This window comes from Primulina eburnea, chromosome 12, assembly GCF_022965805.1.
Source record: "Primulina eburnea isolate SZY01 chromosome 12, ASM2296580v1, whole genome shotgun sequence".
NCBI lineage: Eukaryota > Viridiplantae > Streptophyta > Magnoliopsida > Lamiales > Gesneriaceae > Primulina > Primulina eburnea.
In genome coordinates this window covers 20,305,839-20,331,464 of record NC_133112.1, presented here as the reverse complement: position 1 = coordinate 20,331,464, position 25,626 = coordinate 20,305,839, and the positions used below count along the sequence as shown (strand labels likewise).

At 40.1% G+C, this 25,626-nt stretch overlaps 1 protein-coding gene and 1 long non-coding RNA gene across 3 annotated transcripts in view; one reads left to right on the top strand and one right to left on the bottom strand.

Annotated features, from left to right (window-relative positions):
- Positions 1–525: 525 nt before the first annotated feature.
- Positions 526–3,137, bottom strand: LOC140806718 (uncharacterized). Its single transcript, XM_073163257.1, has 3 exons — positions 3,134–3,137; positions 2,843–3,040; positions 526–1,094 (listed from the first exon to the last, which is right to left on the bottom strand). The coding sequence occupies exons 1-3, from the start codon at positions 3,135–3,137 to the stop codon at positions 526–528; spliced, it is 771 nt and encodes a 256-aa protein (XP_073019358.1).
- Positions 3,138–8,946: 5,809 nt separating this feature from the next.
- The window catches only part of LOC140807980 (uncharacterized), a 46,997-nt gene continuing 30,317 nt past the window's right edge, over positions 8,947–25,626 (top strand). The window contains exon 1 of one of the 2 annotated variants that reach the window (XR_012112786.1): positions 8,947–9,765. This is a non-coding gene — a long non-coding RNA (uncharacterized lncRNA). Of the gene's footprint in view, positions 10,043–25,626 lie in introns of both variants that reach the window. The other variant, XR_012112785.1, reaches the window with a different exon arrangement.

Genomic DNA, 25,626 nt, shown 5'->3' with positions numbered 1-25,626 from the left:
TCTCTTTATGAAAATATTTCCTGAGAGACGTTAGCACAATACAAAACTTATATCCCAAAATTCTAACTTTAACCTCATGCATAGTAGACAATTTCTACACAGAGTCACCAAATGTACTAACTAGCACAATAAAGATCCCAAATCGAATTCAAAACATGCATCGCAAAATAATACGGTGCTTAATTAAATAAGTTTACCGGTCAGTAATGTCGTGTCTGGGTTCGCTTCCTGAGCCTGCATGACGAACACTCTTCCATGGGTTGGATGCCTCCACTGTGGGCACTCCTTTAACATGTGATCGCTGACTCCACATTTAAAGCACTTGCCCGATCCATATAAACATTTTCCCGGATGCTGTCGGTTGCACTTCGGGCACACCGGGTACTCACCAGGCCTTTGAGGAGCCTTCTGCTGTGGAACAGGACCCTTGCCTTTCGGCAGTCCTTGAAATGGCTTCTTCCCTTGCTGACCTTGGTAATGCATCTTAAACTGAGGTCGCTGTGGTGCCTGATAGGGCCTCTTGCCCTACATGTCCACCTCGATGTCTCTCTGGTCTTGCTCTGCCGCAAAGGCTCTAGACACGACAACGACATAAGTAGTCGGAACAGCAACCCTCACATCACGGCACAAGATCGGTCGCAAACCATCCATAAAGTTCCTCAGCTTCCCCTGGGCATCATTAGATATCAGGGGCACAAAGTGACACCCCCTTTCAAACTTCCTGACAAACTCTGAAAAACTGTTGTCTCCCTGTTGCAGCGTCATGAATTCCCTGGTCGGTCTGGATCGTACTTCTTCATTGAAGTACTTAGAGTAAAATACCTCGTTAAAGTCATCCCAAGGAAGGGTCTGCAAATTCACTGTTATGGACGCGCTCTTCCACCACAGTCTGGCGTCCCCTATCAGTATAAATGTGGCACACCTGACCATATCTGCATCTTGCAGCTCCATAAAGGCAAAAATTACCTCGATGGATTTAATCAATACCTTGGCTATCATCGGGTCAGTGGTCCCCAAAAACTCTTTGGGTTCATCTGCCTGAACCTCTCGTACACTGCTTATGGTCAGGGCCTTGCCCCTGTGTCCACTGCAGCCTGGTTCTCGCAAAATGTGCGAAGAACTGAGTCATTCCTGCAAGCATCTGTGCCTGCATATCTGGCGGTGGAGGAGGAGGAGCGTCTCTCCCCTCCTCTCGAGCCTCTCTATCCTCGCCTCTTGCTTCCCGATTAATCATGCGTCTAGGAGGCATATTGTTCCAACAATTTACCCAACACGTAAACCCCATGTGCATGAATATATACAAATAACATAAGATGTACGTAATTTGAACTTAAAACATGGACATACTGAAATCATGGCTTAATGCTTAATACATGAAAGAATTCAAACATTAAAACTTACAGACTTAAGGTGTGGCTTCGTGAGCTTCTCGCAACTGACAGTAGGAATAACCCTTTACAAGAACACCGCTCCGATACCAATTGTAACGTACCGTACTTTAAAAATATTTAAAATTTGCGAAAAAATAAACATTTTCATAAATACAAAATAAACTTTTAAATATCGATTTAAAATAAGCTATTCATCCAAAAATAATTGCAGTAAAAAGATCGTAAAGAAAGTTTGCTAAAACACTTGTTTAAACATCGTAACTCAAAACATGAGATCAGAGTAATAAAAATTTTCATGCTTGAAATCTTAAAAACATGGGCGGTCCTCGGGTTTAGCCTCCCACTCAGTCCAAGCCAGCTCATTGGTCCACACCCCTCGTCTCCTCAAAGTCATCCTCACCTGCATCGATCAAGTCTAGTGAGTATAAAGACTTAACATGTATATACTGGGAGTAACAAGCAGTACGTAATAAAACCACATGTATCTTTAAAATAGAACGTACATACTTGAACTTGAACTTGCATACAAAAGCTTGAACATACATACGTATTATAGACGTGCCATAATCGTGAAACTTTTCTTAACATGCTAGCATGGTACATAGCATACATAACATAATTTATCGTAGAGGCATGTTTCAAAACAAGTGACCCATTCATAAATACGCCTGATCAGACTAAACCACAGTACTAGGCTGACAGGAAAAATCCACTGCCACATACATGAGATCCCCGTTCATGCTTAAACGGGTGGATTGGTCCCTGGTCATGCTTTACCCCTTTCCAATTCTGATCTAAACCCTTTCATGCTTTAACGGGGTGGATTGGTCCCTGGTCATGCTTTACCGCTTTCCAATACCATACATAATTTGGTCACAAGACATTTAGCATACCTCCAAAAACTTACAAGTATTTTCTTTGCACATCGAACATACTTACCTGGCGTTGAGGGATTCGTTGGATCTCGCTTTGGGCCATTGCTGCACATACTAACATGATTACATGCGCTTAATATTTCATAACCTAGACGTAATCGTTGTGCTCACCACCCGAATAACAATTTCTTATGACAATTCTAAAATCACTCGCAACTTGACCTCGTTTAATCAATGTATTAAACTATGACATCGACCCCTGGAACAAATCATAGTATGATGTGTGAACATTTTCCAAAATATACGAGACATGAACCTAAATAGTGATTTAAAAAGTCATGTTCAAGTGCCTAGGCACTGGGCATGGCGCTGGCACTACCGCAGCCTTAGCGCTGCGGCGCCACAAGAGCAGCACCGCTGCGCCGGGCTGGTGAGAGTCGGGTGCTACGGCGCTAAACCTGTGCAAACTCGACCCCAAATGCACAAATTCGATGCAAACTCTAACCCACGTCTTATCGACTTGAACCAACACCTCGAGAACCAGCCTAGGACATTATGGTAGTGATTCAAACTCACGCGAATGCCCCAAAACACGATGCAAGCCATACAACGCACTCAAACTGAAAACATGACATTTTGACACCAAAATGTTTCCTAATACTTCTAATGCAACCAAGTGCCTATCGACGCAAGAAGAAGCACCAAAATTCATCCCAATATCATACTCACAATACTTAAACGCAACAGCGATCCTCAAACGGTTCCCAACGAAGCCTGCAATGAATAAACTTCAAGAATTCGTCAAGAACACAATTTCAGAGAAAAAATACAGTTTGAGAAGTCCCCCAAAAAATGATCATAACTCACTCATTACTTATCCAAATATTCGAATTCACTGTCAAAACAAAGGTATCGAAAAGTTATACGCTTTATATGTTGAAATTTTTCCAGAAAAATGACCGAAAAATCACAGTATTTAAAAGAACAATAAATTTCGAGTTTTAGATCTAAAAACGTTTCAAAAATCGATCCAAAAAATTTCTGCTCAAACTTTGCACATCACACATGGATTTTTACGCATAATAAACAACATAACGCATAATATGATGATATCGACGCAGGAAAAATAGAATATACATGCCTTTAAATCTTTAACGTTACCGAACGACGACAGCGAAGCGGAGAAAGATGTGAGGTTGATCCGGGACGAACGTGGCATGATTTTCTTACAACAAAAGTGATGAAAACTTGCTGGAAATTGAGAGCGATAGGGGCGGCTGCTCCCTATACCAAGAACACTAGTTTTCTCTTTTAAAAAATTATAAAACTGAACAATGAAGCGTGTGTGTGTGTTAGCCGATTTTTAGTGTGTGTAAAAGTGTGTTTGTGTGATTGTGTGTGTGTAGATTTAATTAGGGGAAAATTATTGCTTAATTAACTAATTAAAATTGCTAATTTAAAATACTAACTCAATTAACAAGTTAAACAAAATAGTAAATCACTACACACTATAATAAAATCCCTTAATTAAAATAAAACACAAAAATGCTAATTTTAAAAGTTTTAAACTCTTAAATCACTAAATAAATAAATTAGGCTTTTAAAATACTAAAAACTTAATAAGTTATTTAATGTCTTATCCTTAACTTAAAATAAAATACCATGTTTTAAAATTGCCAAACTCGTCGCCGGTCTCTTTTTCTCAATCCTGCATCAGGTAATCACCTGAAATATGAAACTCAAGAAAACATTTTAACGTGCTTAATATAAACATAAAATAATTTAAAATAATGCATTTAATTAATTCATGCATCACTAAAATCATTTTATACTTAAATAAATAATTTTAACAATTAAATAAATGCATGTGTTATACGTGTACTGAGTTTGGGCTCTACAGAATTTGTCCTTGACAATCCGTGCGAAAACAATTGACAAACGTCACAAAGATAAAATCTTTGATAAGTTTGATTTTTAAAAACAAAAAAAACCTTGAAAGTTTGAGACAAAACTCAAGAAATTTTATCAAATTCATTAATCCCAAAAAGTGTTCTAAATTATCCTAAATATACATATCAAATCAAAAGATATGAAAAGATAACTTCCCAAATTATCCAATGCATAAAATAAGGTAAAAAATCTATACCACCAAAGACACGGACCCTGTGTATGGGTCCGAGGTGAGGTCCATGTAGGCACTGTATCATCTCATTGTCGAGGATTGTGGACACGAACCCCGTGTACGGGTCCGGAGTAGGGTCCGGGTAGACACTGTATTTCTCGTCCTCGAGTGTAGTCGACACGGACCCCGTGTACAGGCCCGAGTGAGGTCTTTGTAGGCTCAGACTTTCTCATTCTTTGCAAGATAATGATATTCGGGGATTTTCCTCAATTATTGCTTGAATAATGTTCATTTGGTCCCCAAACGTACCTTCATGCATCACGAACCCTTCAGCACCATGTACCTCGCTTGTAAATTCTTTCTTCTTTGCTCATAAGCCCATACAATGCTTCTTTGAACCTCTTCAGTCGTCCCCTCGTGATTGGTTCCGTCGGCAACGATGAAGAAATCATGCTTCTCTTGGAGCTTGACCAACCGTGTTCGCATCAGAATGTCTCAATCCATCAATCAATTAATACACCTCAACATGTAAAATATTTTATAAAATTCATAATACTACACATAAATACATGCATACTTTTAACAAGGAAGAAATGTTTCTCATGTACCTATTCAATTCATTGCTTACCCTTACTCACACACATATAAAAGAACCACACATTTATACATGTGTACATTAAGTTAATCTCATTTCCTCATGACACAAAAGCATACACATTGAAAACATAAGCATTCATCCATTATTAAAAGAGATCTTTTAAAAACAGAAGTTCAATGTCAAAACACGTACTATAACATAACTGGGATGAATTTTGAGATCGTCTTGGGTTTCTCTAGGTCGACTTTCAGTTCAACATAACTCAACCTAGATTCGTCAAAAACTTGACCCATACTTCAACCCGACAAATCTAGCACAACTTTTTACTTAAAAAACCTTAAAAACATAAGTGCAATGTCAAAACTCGTCCTTGAACATAATTTTGGATGAGTTTTGAGATTGTCTTAGATTTCTATGGGATCGATTTTTAGAACTCGACCCATCTCATCAGTACTCGACTAAGAATCATAGGGTTCACGTAAAATTAAACTCAGATAATCAAAATTTGACTCAGATTCCTAAAGTTCACGTAATTTAGGTCGGTTTAGAACTCGCGCATGACTTTAAATTTAAGTCGTGGCTCGAGGTTTTTCAAAAAACAATAAAAAAAACTTGAAAGATTTGAGAGCCCGTTTGGTATCAAAAGTTTTTTGATTAAAAAATTGCTTTTTTAAGTTGGCTTTTAAAAGTGTTTTTTTAAGTAAAAGTTGTGTTAATATTGTGTTTGGATGAATAAATAAAAAACATTTTTTAAATTAATAAATATGTTTGGATACATATCATTAAAGTGTTTTTTTAACTCATTAATTTATATATATATTTTATAACGGATTTCTAAACAAATGTGATGTATAAATATAAATAATTAAATCCATACCAAAACAATAAAATATTGAAATCTTAAAACCCATAAAAACAATTGTTAATGTTTACATTCTACTTTAATTTATTTAAATAAAAACTAATAGTTCAATGTCGACCTTTTATTGGCAGTGAATTTCTTATGTCATCTCTCAATTCTTTCATTTCCGTAATATTTTATTGTGTTGGCTCTTGCCATCTCGTACCTCTGTCATGGGCATAAACATTTTCACCATCTTGCTCGATTTCTTGTAAATCATCAATATTTTCGAGTTGTTCAAGAATATCTCCAGCCGCATCATATCGTCTTATGAAATTGTGTAAAGCAAAACATGCCACTATAATTTTAAATTGAGTATCTAGACAAAATGTGGGCATATTTTGTAATACCTTCCATCGTGCTTTGCACACTTCAAATGTTCTTTCAATAACCGTCCTTAAACTGGAATGATGATAATTAAATACTTCGTTTTTTGATCTGAACTTTGGAGCCAATCGAAATTGAGGTAAATGATATCTAGTATCTTTATACGGTCCCATAAAGCCTTTGAAAGGAGGATAACCTGCATCAACTGAATAATATTTACCTGCAAAAAATAAGAGTTAAAGTGTAAATATTTATCTAAAAATTATTTAAAAAAACATATAATATATATTAATATCAAACCTTCAGGTGGGAGTGGAAAATGCAATCTCTCTCTGCGCATAGCCTCTTTAAAAATTTTAGAATCATGAGCAGAACCTTCCCAACCAGCCCATACAAAAGTAAAGCACATGTCGAAGTCGCATACAGCCATAACATTTGTTGAAGTATACCATTTTCTTCCAATGAAATCTATTTGCTTGCTAGGCGGAACACGAATACATATATGTGTGCCATCAATAGCCCCTATACAATCTTTAAAATAAGGTCAATATCTTTTGTCATTCTTAATATATTCAGGGACATCTGTAAAATTAAGATCGATAGGTTTGATGATATCTCTCGACAACTTCCATATGGACTCTAAAACTCTGTGAAACTGTCTTGAAACAGTTTCCCCTGAGTGTTGAAAACGCTCTTGAACATTTCTAACTGAAGCAGGTTGACCCATCATGTACAAAAATAATCCCACCTTTTCATAGGTATCAACTCCTTTTGTTGGCTGTAAGCTATATTTTTGGAGTAGATCGTCACATAGTTTATAAAAAACATGTTTCCTCATTCTAAACATTTCAAAGCATCGTGTCTCATTACCATTCAATATCTCTGCCACCCATTGAGACCCTGATAACCACGATGTCCTACATTTGTCTTTAACAATATATTTCAAAACATAATTCGTAACACCACACAAAGATAACAAAACCATTCTTTTCTTAGAGACATGTGTATTTCTAATAGAATCAACGGAAATGTCGGAATCACTTGATGCATCAGAGTTATCTGATATAGTGGAGCCTGAACTCGAAGACATCCTGTGAAAATATATGAATAAAGATAAATATATAAAAAAATCAATAAACATTGAAAGTTTTCGATTATTGCATTAAAAATTTAAACATACTACTTAGTAAAGTTGACTCATCAATCAATAAAAGAAAAAAACAAGTGCATTATTCAAGTATTTTTCCTAAAAACATAACTCATGTTAATAACGCTTCAAATCATCTTTAGTGAATGTCTTTGCCCAACCAAGCTGAAGTTCCGAGTCCTTCAATCCGATAAATGTTTGCCTATTATGCTTTTTACCAAAAACTCTAGTAACTATGAAGAATTGCTCACTGCCAACCATTATACCAGGCAAAATACGAAGAACCTCCAGACAATTTTCAATGCTACATGGATCATCTTTTGGTGTTTCGTGTATAGAATTTTGAGTCTCAAATTCTTGAAGGACATGATCAAGTTGATCGGCTAACCTAGTGGCAATGGGACCTCTTTTTTCCCCACTCTCCTTCTTTTTCTCTTCTTTTGCTGCATAGATTTGTCAGCTCCCATTGTTGAGTTTTCCATAAATTCGTGGCTTTCAACATTAATATAAACATCACTTTGAAACTCTCCATCTAACTGAACATCCCAATCATTTGTATCATCGTTGGAATTATTATGAATTGGTTGATCCTCTGATGGTGCTATTGCAGCATAGCCAGTTGCTATGGAACCTTTAAATATCTTTTCCAATAAATCTAAAATCTTGGGTCCCCTCAATTTAAACTTTGAATACTCGGGATTTTCCTGTAATTTGCAACGTAACAAAAAATAAATAAAAATAATTGATTAAAAATTTAAAATGTATTATATAAATTATGTACCTTAAGCTTATCCTCCCACCAACTATTATCAGCTTGTACGGTCATCTTGTTATGATCCCAACCAAGGCCAGTCTCATTATTTCCAATAAGTTGTGCCCACAGTGCAAAATATTTTCTCATAGAATCCAATTTATTTTTGAATTGTTTTTGATTCAAAGAAAGTCCCGTTCTCTCATGAAATTTTGAAACTTAATTTGTGTACCCCGTTTTGTTTAAATGTTTGGTAGGCTTATTGCCATATTCAATTTCTTCCTCACAAATTTTTAAAAATATTTCGGTATTCTGATCAGTCCAATCCACCTTATTATTCCCATCAGCAACAAATCCAGGTTCAACAGTCTCAATCGTATATCTAGGTAATTGACTTGGATTTGATAATCCTCGTTTAAGAGCTAACTTCGAATACATTCTATATTCAAAAAATAAAACATAAAAAAACAATAGGGAGTGTAGATTCTGCAGCAAAAAGAAAGCAGAAAAAAATGAACGAACAAAAACCTCGACGTAAAAAAAAAATTGTACCTTGTAGAAGAATGGAGAAAAGATTGAGAGGAGGCTACTAGTGGATGTTTTTTTTATGTTATTGAAAAAGCTAGTGAAAAAAGCTCTAAAATAGGGCTTTTAAAAAAGCTCTAATTTCAACTTAAATAAATGTTTTTTTAAGCACTAGAAGCCCACCCAAACAATTTAAAAATTAAAAAAGCACTTTTTTTTCAAGAAAAGCACTTTTTTAATTGTAGCTTCTCCAATTAAAAAACATACCAAACGGGCCCTGAGAAAAACATACCAAACGGGTCCTGAGATTGCACGGATACATTTCTCCTCACTTTATTGTTTTCCAACCCAATCTCCAAATATATTTTTTTTAGTTACAAGGGCTAAAATGAGTTTGTCGTCGGTGGTGGAACTCGGGAATTGGTGGTTGGTGGCCGCTGGCTTTTCTGTAGAAATGAGAAACCTTTGAGGGAACTGGTGCTTGTTAGTTTGAGGCCTCTTTCTTTTGTTTAATTGTAATATAATATTAGGTTAGTTTTTATTGTTATTGACAAAAGGGTAAAATACTCCTTCCGTGAATTCAATTTCATACGTACTGTGTCCACATTTGGCTTGGCCGCAGCTGCGACAGAGCCATAAAAACAATGCAGATTTCGTGACCATAACGCTCGAGGTCGAATCGAGCGACGCCATTGACAATGTGAAGGTCAAAATTCAAGACAAAGTAGGTGGGATTTTTTTTTCTTTCCTTTGTTTGTTAATTAAATACTGGGTTCTCAGGTTTTGCCATCTTAGTTTGAAGATAGGGAGAAAATGATTCGTTTTTTTAAGAAAGATGTATGATTTTGTATATTTTTCCTAATTTATAGCAATCCCTCCGGTTCAGCAGCGTATGATTTTCGCCGGAAAGCAGCTCAAGGATGGACGAACCCTTGATGATTACAACATTCAGGAAGTTTTTTTTTTTATTTTGTTTTAATTTGTTATTACATCTATATGGCTAGTTTATGTCAACGAATTTGTAGTGTCGACTCTGCATTTGGTTATGAGGCTTAGGGGTGGAATTATCGAGCCTTCTTCCATGGGATTAGCTAGGAAGTACAACTAGGACAAAATGATTTGCCGCAAGTAACTAGCATCATTTATTCTTTAATGTTTTTTTCCTCTTGATGCATTTGATTTTTACGATATATACTGTGCGAGGTTTGTTATAGAGATTTCAATTCCCAGAGAAATCCTGTCGGTGGTTTTTGTTGAGATTGATATTCAAATATGTCTGGCTGGGCCACCTGCAACATGATCTCATTAAAAAAGAATCAAATTTTATGCCAAGATACATGGATCTCCAATCGGGAAATCGTATCCAAGCTCTTCTATCATAGAAAATAATTGAGAGATGAGAATAGTAAGAGAAGGTTTTTGCGTATCAGTAGTTTTCTTTAAATTCTATGCTCTGCGTGTAACGAGATAATGGATGAGGAAGGTTGATTACCCTCATCCTCTCTGAATCACCTCATTAAACTTTAGAATATGTGAACACACCCTTCTTTTGGATGCGGATACTCATGCAAGGAAAAAAGGTTAAAGTCATTTTCTTGATTATATTGAGAAACTTCTTCATGTGATCACTAGTGTCATGTATGACATCTGCACATGATTATCATTTATTGTTTGATTATTGATACCCCGGGAGGATCCGGGTCATGGATGACTCGGGCACTATCTTCAAAATTCCCGGGCACTACGCCTCTTCCCGAGTGTTCACCGAACAGGCCGGTCTCTCGTGCAATCACCAGGAATTTTCTCTTCTGCCCAGGCAGTCATCATAGCCCGGGTTCTCATACAAGTACTCGGGTAACCGAATACCCGGGCTACCTCGAGAATTGAACCACACTCGAGTATGATTGGTACATGTTGTCTAAATCTGTCAGAACAACTTGAACTTGGAATGTCCTAGAAGTCATCAGAAGCTAGTATGGGCAACCGACTTACCATACTTAGTAGGTGGCATGAGATTCGAAGTACCTACCCCATTTCTACTATAAATAACATGTATTAATGTCATTTAATGATTCTGAAATCTTTTAACTCTCAAGCATTAAACATATTTTCTCTCAAATATTGCTTGTGTTCATTCTCAACATGTTGACTTTAGCATCGGAGTGGCTACGTCGGACACCCCTCCGGCGCCCATTCACGAGTTACCTTCTTGTTTGCAGGTGTTAGTCTTTGCCATCATCCTCACTCAAAGTCTCCAAACACTATAAATTGTTGATTTGATCCGTTGGAGCTCTTTACCTGGCTCACCCGTCTCAGTGTGATCACATCATTGGCGCTGTTTGTGGGATATTTGAGTTCAATACGTTGATATGGCTTGTAACAGAAGAACTAATCAAGATAATTCTTGGGCCCAGGAAGATGGAGGGAAAACTTCGAGACAAGTTGAAGTTAATAATACCGGGAAAAACCCCATCACCATGACCCCAGAAGGGTTGCAGAAGATTATATCAGATGCTGCAAAGCAAGTTAAGGCCATGAAAGTAGTGTCTCAGCATGTTATACCACCCGGAAACAGACAAGAGCGAGAGCAAGAGCAAGAGCAAGAAGTGAGGGAGGAAGAGGAGGTAGGAGGAAACGGCGAGGAGTCCAGCGCCGGGTCCAAATCTCCCACTGTGGCAGAGGAGTTGGTAAAGCTGAGACAGAAGATGAAGGTGCTGGAGGAACAGTTGGAGAGTCGGGGCACTTCCCGGGTAGTCGCTAGGGGATGCCCGTTTGCTGAGGCCATTGTCCGGGAACCTCTTCCCGGGAATTTTATGTCTGCCAAAATAAAAGACTATGATGGCAACGCAGAACCTGAGGAACACTTGGCCAGATTCGAGAACATGGCCATGCTGCACTGTTACACTGACAGAATAAAGTGTAAAGTGTTCTTGACAATGCTGGTGGATTCAGCCCAGAGATGGTTCGAGGGATTGTCTCCTCAAAGCATACATTCCTTCAAGGACTTTCAAAAGGTGTTCTCACACCATTTTAGCAGCAGCAAAAAGTACAAAAAGACTGCTTTTTGTCTTTTCGAGGTCAAGCGGAGCCCAGAAAAGATTTTAAGGGCTTATATCAGGAGATTCAACAGAGTGGCTTTGGATTTCCCCACTTGTGCCACTGAAACAAAAACAACCGCATTCACCTAGGGCTTGAGGGAGGGTGAGTTTTTTAAATCATTGACCAAGAAGGTGCCCGGGATTTCGAGGACTTGTTGCCCCGGGCAGAGAAGTATATTAATATGGAAGAGGCTCAGAAGCAGAAGAGGGATGCTGTTAAGAAGGAGAGAGGAGACCGGGTGTCTAATCTAAACTAGGGCACTTTTCCCATCACGTGCCTTTGAAGATTTCCCGGGAGAGGGAAGTTCAAGAATGTAGTAGAGACTTGGCCCCGGACCATCAATTACCCCGGCCAGAAAAGAGAGGATTTTGTTCTCTCCACAAAGTGTGTTACCATAACACCAAAGATTGCAAAACATTGCAGGGAAATTATGTCCCATCTCCCATCCCCAGACCCAGTCACAATAGAAGAGAGCCGAGATTGCCACCTTGGATATCTTGGCAGCCACGGTCCAGCGCCTGGGGAGGAGGTATGAGTAATAGTCCTAGAGGAGAGCCCGGGAGAAGAAGAGAGCCCGAGCTTGAGAGAAAGAAGAATTCACCCCCAGCTACGGGGTTGATAAAAATGATATCATGAGGCTCTACTGACGGAGACTCCAACCGGGCGAGGAAGTCAAGGAGTAGGAGGGAGTGTACGGAGGTAGAGGGAATGAGGAGGAGCGAGGCGGTCATCAGTTTTGGCCCAGAGGATTTAAAGGGGGTGAATCTACCCCACAATGATGCCCTGGTTATCCAAGCCCGGGTGGAAAATTATGACATTCTGAGAGTTTTTATTGACGCGGGCAGCTCTGTAAATGTCATTTTTAAAGATTCCCTTGTGCAGATAGATTTTCAGGGCTATCGCTTGGAAACTGTGGAAACTGCCCTCTTTGGCTTCACTGGCCATGTGGTCTACCTGGAAGGGGAGATTGTCTTACCACTAACCCTGGGCTCCAAGGATCTCAAGAAAACGGTGATGACTTCTTTCACTGTGGTGGACTCCCCATCATCTTATAACATTATTTTAGGGAGGCCTGCCATGAATGAGCTGAGGGCTGTGGCATCTACCTACCACCAAAAGATAAAGTTTCCTATGGGAGCCAGGGTAGGAGAAGTCTGAGGAGATCAGCCATCTTCTCGGAAATGCTATGTGGAAGCAGTCCGAGTGGATCAGAGCAAAACCAAGAGGGAAGGGAAGAAAACCAGAGTGGATGTAGCAGGAGGAAGAGTGGTGGAGAAAGGGGAATTGCATTTTGTAGCAGAAGAGGAGCAGGAGATAGTAGAAGTCGGACCAAGCCAACAAATCCGGGTGGCTCGAGATCTCAGTACATCCACTCAAGTTAGTTTAATTAACTGTTTAAAAGCTAATATCCATGTGTTTGCCTGGTTCCAACAGGAGCTGACAGGAATTTCCCTTAATATCGGAGCACCAACTGAACATTCTCCCGGGATCTCACCCGGTAAAGCAAAAGAAGAGACATATTGGTCCTGAAAAGGACAAAGTTATTGATGAGCAAGTGAAAGAACTCCTGAAGGCTGGCCACATTCGAGAAATTCAATTCCCGACATGGCTCTCGAATGTGGTATTAGTGCCCAAATCTACCGGGAAATGGCGCATGTGTGTAGACTTCCGCGATCTTAACAAGTCTTGATCATTACCCTCTGCCCTATATTGATCAGTTGGTGGATTCCACGTCGGGCTTTGAATTGCTGAGCTTCATGGACGCATACCAGGGGTATCATCAAATCCCCCTGGCTAAGATTGATTAAGATAAAGCCAGCTTCATCACCTCGGGAGGTACATTTTGTTAATGCCTTTCAGGTTGAAGAATGCAGGGGCTACTTACCAGCGTCTGATGAACAAAGTTTTCGAGAAGCAGCTGGGGATAAATGTGGAAGTCTATGTGGATGATATTCTGGACAAGACCCGTGTTGCGCGTTTTCCTACCGCAAGTGTACGGTGTCAAGTTTTAGTACTGGTTAGAGTACAGATATCGATCCCAGGAGCAGTGTGTGTAAAATTGTATATCAATTCTTGTAATTAAAATAGTCTCAACTTTATTTAGAGAGATTGAATAAACGGTTGGTTTGTTTGAAAGAATTAACTGAAAACAATAAATTAATTAAGTCACCGAATTGAGAGATAATAATGAGAGAAAGTATCTAGAGAAATGATTTCACAAAGTTTCCACGATAATTATTCACAGTTTAATTTATATTCCTGAATTCCAATCAATTAATGGCCAAGAACACTTAGATTGTTTTATTCCCCCTTTCCCAAGTGACGAATAAAGTGTATCTATCAACTTCGATTCAATTATTCCTAATTAGAATCTACGTTTCATAGATAAGTGCAAACAATGTTCTTACTAAGCCTCGCTAAAGTTATACGCCTTCCGAACGCTATAAACATTTAACGATGTGTCTCTAATGATCTATAATCCTAGTCCCTCTCCCGGGTTATAAGATTAATCAAACAACTAACAATTTATGGCCAGTAGATTGCAGTGCAGTAAACGCAGAGAACACAATTAAACGAAAGCGGAATTCAATCAAATAAATAACGGTGTCAAGTCATCGTATCAACAGAGTTACGTCATTCTCTAGAATGGGAATTTAGTTCATCACGAAATCCAAGAGAAAACAAGACATATTTGTAATTCTAGGCATCGATACACAGTAGAATAAAGAAACAAAGGAAAAGATAACAAATCCGAAGTGTCGTCTCTGTTCCCAGATCTGTCGTTCTTCGTATTTATGGCTGTTCTTCGCCCACTGAATCTTCGTCTCGTGTATGCACTCCGTTTTTCGCCTCTTTTCCTCCCCAAGATGGTGTATTTTCGTGTGCTTTCTCTCCACGGCGGCTAATCCCCTTCTGACCTAGACGATTCGCGAATTTATACATTTTCTGGACGCGGCATGCGCGCGGTGGCGCGGCTTCTGGCGCTGCTGCGCGTGCCGTGCTGCTCATCTGCCCGTGTTTGTGCGCGCGCGGTCGCGCAAGAAGTGGTGCGATGGCGCGTTTGTCTCGGGTGTGTGCGCGCGATAGCGCTTGTAGTGGCGCTGGCGCGCGCTGCTCTCGGGTCTTCCTCTTGCTTTAATGCGCGCGCGGTAGCACGAGAAGTCGCGCTAGGGCGCGCGCACCACTGTCGATCATCCTGCACATCATTTCGCGCGGCTGCGCGTGATCTCGGCGGGCGTGCGCGAGGCTCTGTCCGAGGGTTTCATGGCGCTATGTCTTCTTGTCTCTACTCGGCTTCGTGTCCGCTATTTTCTCCATTCCTGAAATGACAAGCAAAACAAACCAAAAACGCATAATTCTGTTCGAAACAAGCATAATTCAAAATGGAATTTAATCTAAAATAAGTGCAAATCTTGCACTTATCAAACCCCCCAAACTTGAACTTTTGCTAGTCCCGAGCAAAATAGAATAAAAGATAATAAAGAATGAGAAAAAAAAATAACGCAAACTACTACAGTCATGGATAAGCAAAAGTGATATTGACCTCCGACTCATCTAATTTCATGTACTTCACGATTTCCCAAGAGTCACGTGTGTGTGTGATATGTCAATGTTCGTTTACCCCATCGACTGCTCAAATAGAAGTGTAATGCCCATTCGCCTTTCAGAATTAAGAATTCCTCAGTTCAGTTCAACTTACACTTCATCAAAATATAAATTTGCATTCACAGATCACATAGGACTTTATCGGTGATTATTTGGATTGAAAGACGGTCAATCAACAGTATGCCAAAAATGAAATCACAAAATGAGATGCCTGCAAGCAAGTGATTAAAGTCTATATTCGTTGACAATGTATTTCAGGTATCCATAGGCTTGACTTGAACAACTTTTCTCCACTAGTATATTGGATAAATGTGACAAGGTTAATAGGTCTTGTAGGCTTGTAACGTTAGGCTACGGCTCACGGCTACAATAAAGGTATGGAAATCAAAATTTGAGAGAAATATTTGAACTTCATCAACTTCACTCATTTTCATTCTATTTTCATTCACCACCCAATTACTGTTTTCTTTTCATTCATATCCTTCATTTCCCATATTTTCTTCTTCACCACGTTTGATTCACACTTTTTTTTTTTTTTGAACTCCTTTCAGCACATTTAACTTTTTCTTTTCTTTTCAAGGAGTATTTGAATCATTCCAACACCCATGAACTTATTTCTCTCAAAATTGGGTAAGACAGTAAATGTATAAGCTTCATTAGGTAGTTGTTGTGGGATGTAGAATAGATACAAGTGAGGGCTAATTGTGTGTCATTGACACACACCACTTGATTTTTAGTCGGCTCAAAATGGGACACTAGGGATATATCATGTTCATTTGGTAGGCTCGAAGGTTCAAAACGGCTCCAAAGATCGCCTAAATCATTCCTATGTCACATATTATCCGTATTTCGCCTCGAAAAGTGTTCAAACAAGTTCTAGACTTCGTCAATCCATCAGTCAACTCATACAAACCAGTCACATGCAATTTTCAATAAAAATGATATATGAAATAGGTGCACAAAGAAAATTTAAGCATCTCAATTAACTTGAAGCTCAAAAGGGCTACAATTGACAGTAAGCAAAGAATATAGCCCCAAGGATATTGTGAAAAATTGCCTAGCTCATTCCTATGATTGCAAAAGTATCAATCAATGTCATGCAAGAATTACCAAGAATCAGATCTCCCTCATCTATTTAGCATCATAGGTATGCAACTTGTCTCTAAGCAACGATAGTGTCAACAAACACGACAGTGCAAAATATTTGTGACTCTTAATTTATCATGAACACATATAAACTTCAGGACCACAATTCAATTTTCATCATCGGCCACACATTTTTCTTATCCATGACTCTACCTAACAAATCTAGCATGCAATAGATAAAAAATCAAACTAACTACTGAGCGATAAAATAAAAAAAATTTGCAGAAAAATTCTAAAAATTCTAACAAGCAACGCAATTTTACCCTCCCCCCAAACTTAAAGTATGCATTGTCCTCAATGTATAGAAATAAAGAACACGACAACACATACCTTGCGCACGAGTGTCAAAACTCGGGCGCTCGAGTTGTTGTCCGCAGCATCTGAGTCATCCATTTCCATGGGCTGCGGCGGTGATAGATCTGGTGGTGGGTAAAATTAACAACTCAGGACGTAAAATAAAATAAAATAATAAAAACAAAATGAATGCTAAAGAAAATAAATTGTGGGTTGCCTCCCACACAGCGCTTGGTTTAACGTCATCAGCCCGACTATACCCATCCTGTTCATGGTGGATCGTATGATATCTTGGATGCCTTTATTTCCACCAGCTGACCTTCAACTTCCATGGTCATCTTTCCTCGTTTCACGTCAATAATAGCTCCAACAGCAGCCAATAATGGTCGTCCTAGAATGACATGAACGTTTTGACTGTTCTTAATATCAAGTACCACAAAATCAGCTAGAAGCCTTATTTTAGCAATCTTAAGTTCAAAATCTTCCACAACACCTAGCGGTGTCCTGACCGATTTATCCGCCATTTGTAAGCTTAGTCCTGTGGGCTTTATCCTGCTCAATCCAAGTTTCTCGTAAAGAGAACTTGGCATTATATTCACACTTGCTCCTGAATCACAAATGGCTTTTTCAACTAATTTACCCCCTATTTCACATGGTACTACAAATTCCCCGGGGTCTTGTAGCTTCTGAGGAAGATTTCCTTGCCTGTCCTTATCATCTTCTCCAGTAAATGCCACATCTTCCTGCTCCGCAAACTGAATGTTAGAGTGTAGGTTCTTGAGATCTTCAAGACCTTTTTTCTTTTGAAAATCAGCCTTCAATTGTAAAAATCTTTGGGGGTAGGGAAGTAGAGAAATATCAACGCATTGATCAAAATCATAACTTTTACCTTTCTTACCTCGGTTCCTTTTTCTTGGAGTCGGCTGATCAAATTTCTCTTCTTTGCTTACCACTCCAATCTCCTCATGCTGCATAAAAATGGCATTCACCTCTCTCAGATTTGGGTCTGCATTCTTTTGTACAGCGCCTGACGGTTGAGACGTGAGTTGTTTCGTTATCTGCCCCACTTGCGATTCAAGAATTTTCAAGGTAGCACCAATGCTTGCCATGTGGGTCTCTAAATTGTCAAGCCTAGACTCCGTCCTAGCCATCCTCTTACCAGATTCAGAAACGAATGTCCCAACCGGTGGAGGATTCAATACATTCTTATTGTTTGCATATGAAAAATTTTCATGGTTTCTCAATCCAGGATGATAAGTATTAGGAGGGGGGTTACCTCGATATCCTCCATACCCTCCAACATTTCTGTTGTTGATATACTGAGCTTCTTCAAGATATTGTGCTTCTTCAACGACGGGCGATGGTCCCTCAGTATTTGATGTGCTCACTTTATTCATGGTTGCTATCTGTGTAGTCAATGCTGATACTTGTGGAGTGGCTACGTCGGACACCCCTCCGGCGCCCATTCACGAGTTACCTTCTTGTTTGCAGGTGTTAGTCTTTGCCATCATCCTCACTCAAAGTCTCCAAACACTATAAATTGTTGATTTGATCCGTTGGAGCTCTTTACCTGGCTCACCCGTCTCAGTGTGATCACATCATTGGCGCTGTTTGTGGGATATTTGAGTTCAATACGTTGATATGGCTTGTAACAGAAGAACTAATCAAGATAATTCTTGGGCCCAGGAAGATGGAGGGAAAACTTCGAGACAAGTTGAAGTTAATAATACCGGGAAAAACCCCATCACCATGACCCCAGAAGGGTTGCAGAAGATTATATCAGATGCTGCAAAGCAAGTTAAGGCCATGAAAGTAGTGTCTCAGCATGTTATACCACCCGGAAACAGACAAGAGCGAGAGCAAGAGCAAGAGCAAGAAGTGAGGGAGGAAGAGGAGGTAGGAGGAAACGGCGAGGAGTCCAGCGCCGGGTCCAAATCTCCCACTGTGGCAGAGGAGTTGGTAAAGCTGAGACAGAAGATGAAGGTGCTGGAGGAACAGTTGGAGAGTCGGGGCACTTCCCGGGTAGTCGCTAGGGGATGCCCGTTTGCTGAGGCCATTGTCCGGGAACCTCTTCCCGGGAATTTTATGTCTGCCAAAATAAAAGACTATGATGGCAACGCAGAACCTGAGGAACACTTGGCCAGATTCGAGAACATGGCCATGCTGCACTGTTACACTGACAGAATAAAGTGTAAAGTGTTCTTGACAATGCTGGTGGATTCAGCCCAGAGATGGTTCGAGGGATTGTCTCCTCAAAGCATACATTCCTTCAAGGACTTTCAAAAGGTGTTCTCACACCATTTTAGCAGCAGCAAAAAGTACAAAAAGACTGCTTTTTGTCTTTTCGAGGTCAAGCGGAGCCCAGAAAAGATTTTAAGGGCTTATATCAGGAGATTCAACAGAGTGGCTTTGGATTTCCCCACTTGTGCCACTGAAACAAAAACAACCGCATTCACCTAGGGCTTGAGGGAGGGTGAGTTTTTAAATCATTGACCAAGAAGGTGCCCGGGATTTCGAGGACTTGTTGCCCCGGGCAGAGAAGTATATTAATATGGAAGAGGCTCAGAAGCAGAAGAGGGATGCTGTTAAGAAGGAGAGAGGAGACCGGGTGTCTAATCTAAACTAGGGCACTTTTCCCATCACGTGCCTTTGAAGATTTCCCGGGAGAGGGAAGTTCAAGAATGTAGTAGAGACTTGGCCCCGGACCATCAATTACCCCGGCCAGAAAAGAGAGGATTTTGTTCTCTCCACAAAGTGTGTTACCATAACACCAAAGATTGCAAAACATTGCAGGGAAATTATGTCCCATCTCCCATCCCCAGACCCAGTCACAATAGAAGAGAGCCGAGATTGCCACCTTGGATATCTTGGCAGCCACGGTCCAGCGCCTGGGGAGGAGGTATGAGTAATAGTCCTAGAGGAGAGCCCGGGAGAAGAAGAGAGCCCGAGCTTGAGAGAAAGAAGAATTCACCCCCAGCTACGGGGTTGATAAAAATGATATCATGAGGCTCTACTGACGGAGACTCCAACCGGGCGAGGAAGTCAAGGAGTAGGAGGGAGTGTACGGAGGTAGAGGGAATGAGGAGGAGCGAGGCGGTCATCAGTTTTGGCCCAGAGGATTTAAAGGGGGTGAATCTACCCCACAATGATGCCCTGGTTATCCAAGCCCGGGTGGAAAATTATGACATTCTGAGAGTTTTTATTGACGCGGGCAGCTCTGTAAATGTCATTTTTAAAGATTCCCTTGTGCAGATAGATTTTCAGGGCTATCGCTTGGAAACTGTGGAAACTGCCCTCTTTGGCTTCACTGGCCATGTGGTCTACCTGGAAGGGGAGATTGTCTTACCACTAACCCTGGGCTCCAAGGATCTCAAGAAAACGGTGATGACTTCTTTCACTGTGGTGGACTCCCCATCATCTTATAACATTATTTTAGGGAGGCCTGCCATGAATGAGCTGAGGGCTGTGGCATCTACCTACCACCAAAAGATAAAGTTTCCTATGGGAGCCAGGGTAGGAGAAGTCTGAGGAGATCAGCCATCTTCTCGGAAATGCTATGTGGAAGCAGTCCGAGTGGATCAGAGCAAAACCAAGAGGGAAGGGAAGAAAACCAGAGTGGATGTAGCAGGAGGAAGAGTGGTGGAGAAAGGGGAATTGCATTTTGTAGCAGAAGAGGAGCAGGAGATAGTAGAAGTCGGACCAAGCCAACAAATCCGGGTGGCTCGAGATCTCAGTACATCCACTCAAGTTAGTTTAATTAACTGTTTAAAGCTAATATCCATGTGTTTGCCTGGTTCCAACAGGAGCTGACAGGAATTTCCCTTAATATCGGAGCACCAACTGAACATTCTCCCGGGATCTCACCCGGTAAAGCAAAAGAAGAGACATATTGGTCCTGAAAAGGACAAAGTTATTGATGAGCAAGTGAAAGAACTCCTGAAGGCTGGCCACATTCGAGAAATTCAATTCCCGACATGGCTCTCGAATGTGGTATTAGTGCCCAAATCTACCGGGAAATGGCGCATGTGTGTAGACTTCCGCGATCTTAACAAGTCTTGATCATTACCCTCTGCCCTATATTGATCAGTTGGTGGATTCCACGTCGGGCTTTGAATTGCTGAGCTTCATGGACGCATACCAGGGGTATCATCAAATCCCCCTGGCTAAGATTGATTAAGATAAAGCCAGCTTCATCACCTCGGGAGGTACATTTTGTTAATGCCTTTCAGGTTGAAGAATGCAGGGGCTACTTACCAGCGTCTGATGAACAAAGTTTTCGAGAAGCAGCTGGGGATAAATGTGGAAGTCTATGTGGATGATATTCTGGACAAGACCCGTGTTGCGCGTTTTCCTACCGCAAGTGTACGGTGTCAAGTTTTAGTACTGGTTAGAGTACAGATATCGATCCCAGGAGCAGTGTGTGTAAAATTGTATATCAATTCTTGTAATTAAAATAGTCTCAACTTTATTTAGAGAGATTGAATAAACGGTTGGTTTGTTTGAAAGAATTAACTGAAAACAATAAATTAATTAAGTCACCGAATTGAGAGATAATAATGAGAGAAAGTATCTAGAGAAATGATTTCACAAAGTTTCCACGATAATTATTCACAGTTTAATTTATATTCCTGAATTCCAATCAATTAATGGCCAAGAACACTTAGATTGTTTTATTCCCCCTTTCCCAAGTGACGAATAAAGTGTATCTATCAACTTCGATTCAATTATTCCTAATTAGAATCTACGTTTCATAGATAAGTGCAAACAATGTTCTTACTAAGCCTCGCTAAAGTTATACGCCTTCCGAACGCTATAAACATTTAACGATGTGTCTCTAATGATCTATAATCCTAGTCCCTCTCCCGGGTTATAAGATTAATCAAACAACTAACAATTTATGGCCAGTAGATTGCAGTGCAGTAAACGCAGAGAACACAATTAAACGAAAGCGGAATTCAATCAAATAAATAACGGTGTCAAGTCATCGTATCAACAAAGTTACGTCATTCTCTAGAATGGGAATTTAGTTCATCACGAAATCCAAGAGAAAACAAGACATATTTGTAATTCTAGGCATCGATACACAGTAGAATAAAGAAACAAAGGAAAAGATAACAAATCCGAAGTGTCGTCTCTGTTCCCAGATCTGTCGTTCTTCGTATTTATGGCTGTTCTTCGCCCACTGAATCTTCGTCTCGTGTATGCACTCCGTTTTTCGCCTCTTTTCCTCCCCAAGATGGTGTATTTTCGTGTGCTTTCTCTCCACGGCGGCTAATCCCCTTCTGACCTAGACGATTCGCGAATTTATACATTTTCTGGACGCGGCGATGCGCGCGGTGGCGCGGCTTCTGGCGCTGCTGCGCGTGCCGTGCTGCTCATCTGCCCGTGTTTGTGCGCGCGCGGTCGCGCAAGAAGTGGTGCGATGGCGCGTTTGTCTCGGGTGTGTGCGCGCGATAGCGCTTGTAGTGGCGCTGGCGCGCGCTGCTCTCAGGTCTTCCTCTTGCTTTAATGCGCGCGCGGTAGCACGAGAAGTCGCGCTATGGCGCGCGCACCACTGTCGATCATCCTGCACATCATTTCGCGCGGCTGCGCGTGATCTCGGCGGGCGCTGCGCGAGGCTCTGTCCGAGGGTTTCATGGCGCTATGTCTTCTTGTCTCTACTCGGCTTTGTGTCCGCTATTTTCTCCATTCCTGAAATGACAAGCAAAACAAACCAAAAACGCATAATTCTGTTCGAAACAAGCATAATTCAAAATGGAATTTAATCTAAAATAAGTGCAAATCTTGCACTTATCAAACCCCCCAAACTTGAACTTTTGCTAGTCCCGAGCAAAATAGAATAAAAGATAATAAAGAATGAGAAAAAAAAATAACGCAAACTACTACAGTCATGGATAAGCAAAAGTGATATTGACCTCCGACTCATCTAATTTCATGTACTTCACGATTTCCCAAGAGTCACGTGTGTGTGTGATATGTCAATGTTCGTTTACCCCATCGACTGCTCAAATAGAAGTGTAATTCCCATTCGCCTTTCAGAATTAAGAATTCCTCAGTTCAGTTCAACTTACACTTCATCAAAATATAAATTTGCATTCACAGATCACATAGGACTTTATCGGTGATTATTTGGATTGAAAGACGGTCAATCAACAGTATGCCAAAAATGAAATCACAAAATGAGATGCCTGCAAGCAAGCGATTAAAGTCTATATTCGTTGACAATGTATTTCAGGTATCCATAGGCTTGACTTGAACAACTTTTCTCCACTAGTATATTGGATAAATGTGACAAGGTTAATAGGTCTTGTAGGCTTGTAACGTTAGGCTACGGCTCACGGCTACAATAAAGGTATGGAAATCAAAATTTGAGAGAAATATTTGAACTTCATCAACTTCACTCATTTTCATTCTATTTTCATTCACCACCCAATTACTGTTTTCTTTTCATTCATATCCTTCATTTCCCATATTTTCTTCTTCACCACGTTTGATTCACACTTTTTTTTTTTTTTTGAACTCCTTTCAGCACATTTAACTTTTTCTTTTCTTTTCAAGGAGTATTTGAATCATTCCAACACCCATGAACTTATTTCTCTCAAAATTGGGTAAGACAGTAAATGTATAAGCTTCATTAGGTAGTTGTTGTGGGATGTAGAATAGATACAAGTGAGGGCTAATTGTGTGTCATTGACACACACCACTTGATTTTTAGTCGGCTCAAAATGGGACACTAGGGATATATCATGTTCATTTGGTAGGCTCGAAGGTTCAAAACGGCTCCAAAGATCGCCTAAATCATTCCTATGTCACATATTATCCGTATTTCGCCTCGAAAAGTGTTCAAACAAGTTCTAGACTTTCGTCAATCCATCAGTCAACTCATACAAACCAGTCACATGCAATTTTCAATAAAAATGATATATGAAATAGGTGCACAAAGAAAATTTAAGCATCTCAATTAACTTGAAGCTCAAAAGGGCTACAATTGACAGTAAGCAAAGAATATAGCCCCAAGGATATTGTGAAAAATTGCCTAGCTCATTCCTATGATTGCAAAAGTATCAATCAATGTCATGCAAGAATTACCAAGAATCAGATCTCCCTCATCTATTTAGCATCATAGGTATGCAACTTGTCTCTAAGCAACGATAGTGTCAACAAACACGACAGTGCAAAATATTTGTGACTCTTAATTTATCATGAACACATATAAACTTCAGGACCACAATTCAATTTTCATCATCGGCCACACATTTTTCTTATCCATGACTCTACCTAACAAATCTAGCATGCAATAGATAAAAAATCAAACTAACTACTGAGCGATAAAATAAAAAAAATTTGCAGAAAAATTCTAAAAATTCTAACAAGCAACGCAATTTTACCCTCCCCCCAAACTTAAAGTATGCATTGTCCTCAATGTATAGAAATAAAGAACACGACAACACATACCTTGCGCACGAGTGTCAAAACTCGGGCGCTCGAGTTGTTGTCCGCAGCATCTGAGTCATCCATTTCCATGGGCTGCGGCGGTGATAGATCTGGTGGTGGGTAAAATTAACAACTCAGGACGTAAAATAAAATAAAATAATAAAAACAAAATGAATGCTAAAGAAAATAAATTGTGGGTTGCCTCCCACACAGCGCTTGGTTTAACGTCATCAGCCCGACTATACCCATCCTGTTCATGGTGGATCGTATGATATCTTGGATGCCTTTATTTCCACCAGCTGACCTTCAACTTCCATGGTCATCTTTCCTCGTTTCACGTCAATAATAGCTCCAACAGCAGCCAATAATGGTCGTCCTAGAATGACATGAACGTTTTGACTGTTCTTAATATCAAGTACCACAAAATCAGCTAGAAGCCTTATTTTAGCAATCTTAAGTTCAAAATCTTCCACAACACCTAGCGGTGTCCTGACCGATTTATCCGCCATTTGTAAGCTTAGTCCTGTGGGCTTTATCCTGCTCAATCCAAGTTTCTCGTAAAGAGAACTTGGCATTATATTCACACTTGCTCCTGAATCACAGATGGCTTTTTCAACTAATTTACCCCCTATTTCACATGGTACTACAAATTCCCCGGGGTCTTGTAGCTTCTGAGGAAGATTTCCTTGCCTGTCCTTATCATCTTCTCCAGTAAATGCCACATCTTCCTGCTCCGCAAACTGAATGTTAGAGTGTAGGTTCTTGAGATCTTCAAGACCTTTTTTCTTTTGAAAATCAGCCTTCAATTGTAAAAATCTTTGGGGGTAGGGAAGTAGAGAAATATCAACGCATTGATCAAAATCATAACTTTTACCTTTCTTACCTCGGTTCCTTTTTCTTGGAGTCGGCTGATCAAATTTCTCTTCTTTGCTTACCACTCCAATCTCCTCATGCTGCATAAAAATGGCATTCACCTCTCTCAGATTTGGGTCTGCATTCTTTTGTACAGCGCCTGACGGTTGAGACGTGAGTTGTTTCGTTATCTGCCCCACTTGCGATTCAAGAATTTTCAAGGTAGCACCAATGCTTGCCATGTGGGTCTCTAAATTGTCAAGCCTAGACTCCGTCCTAGCCATCCTCTTACCAGATTCAGAAACGAATGTCCCAACCGGTGGAGGATTCAATACATTCTTATTGTTTGCATATGAAAAATTTTCATGGTTTCTCAATCCAGGATGATAAGTATTAGGAGGGGGGTTACCTCGATATCCTCCATACCCTCCAACATTTCTGTTGTTGATTACTGAGCTTCTTCAGTATTGTGCTTCTTCAACGACGGGCGATGGTCCCTCAGTATTTGATGTGCTCACTTTTCATGGTTGCTATCTGTGTAGTCAATGCTGATACTGT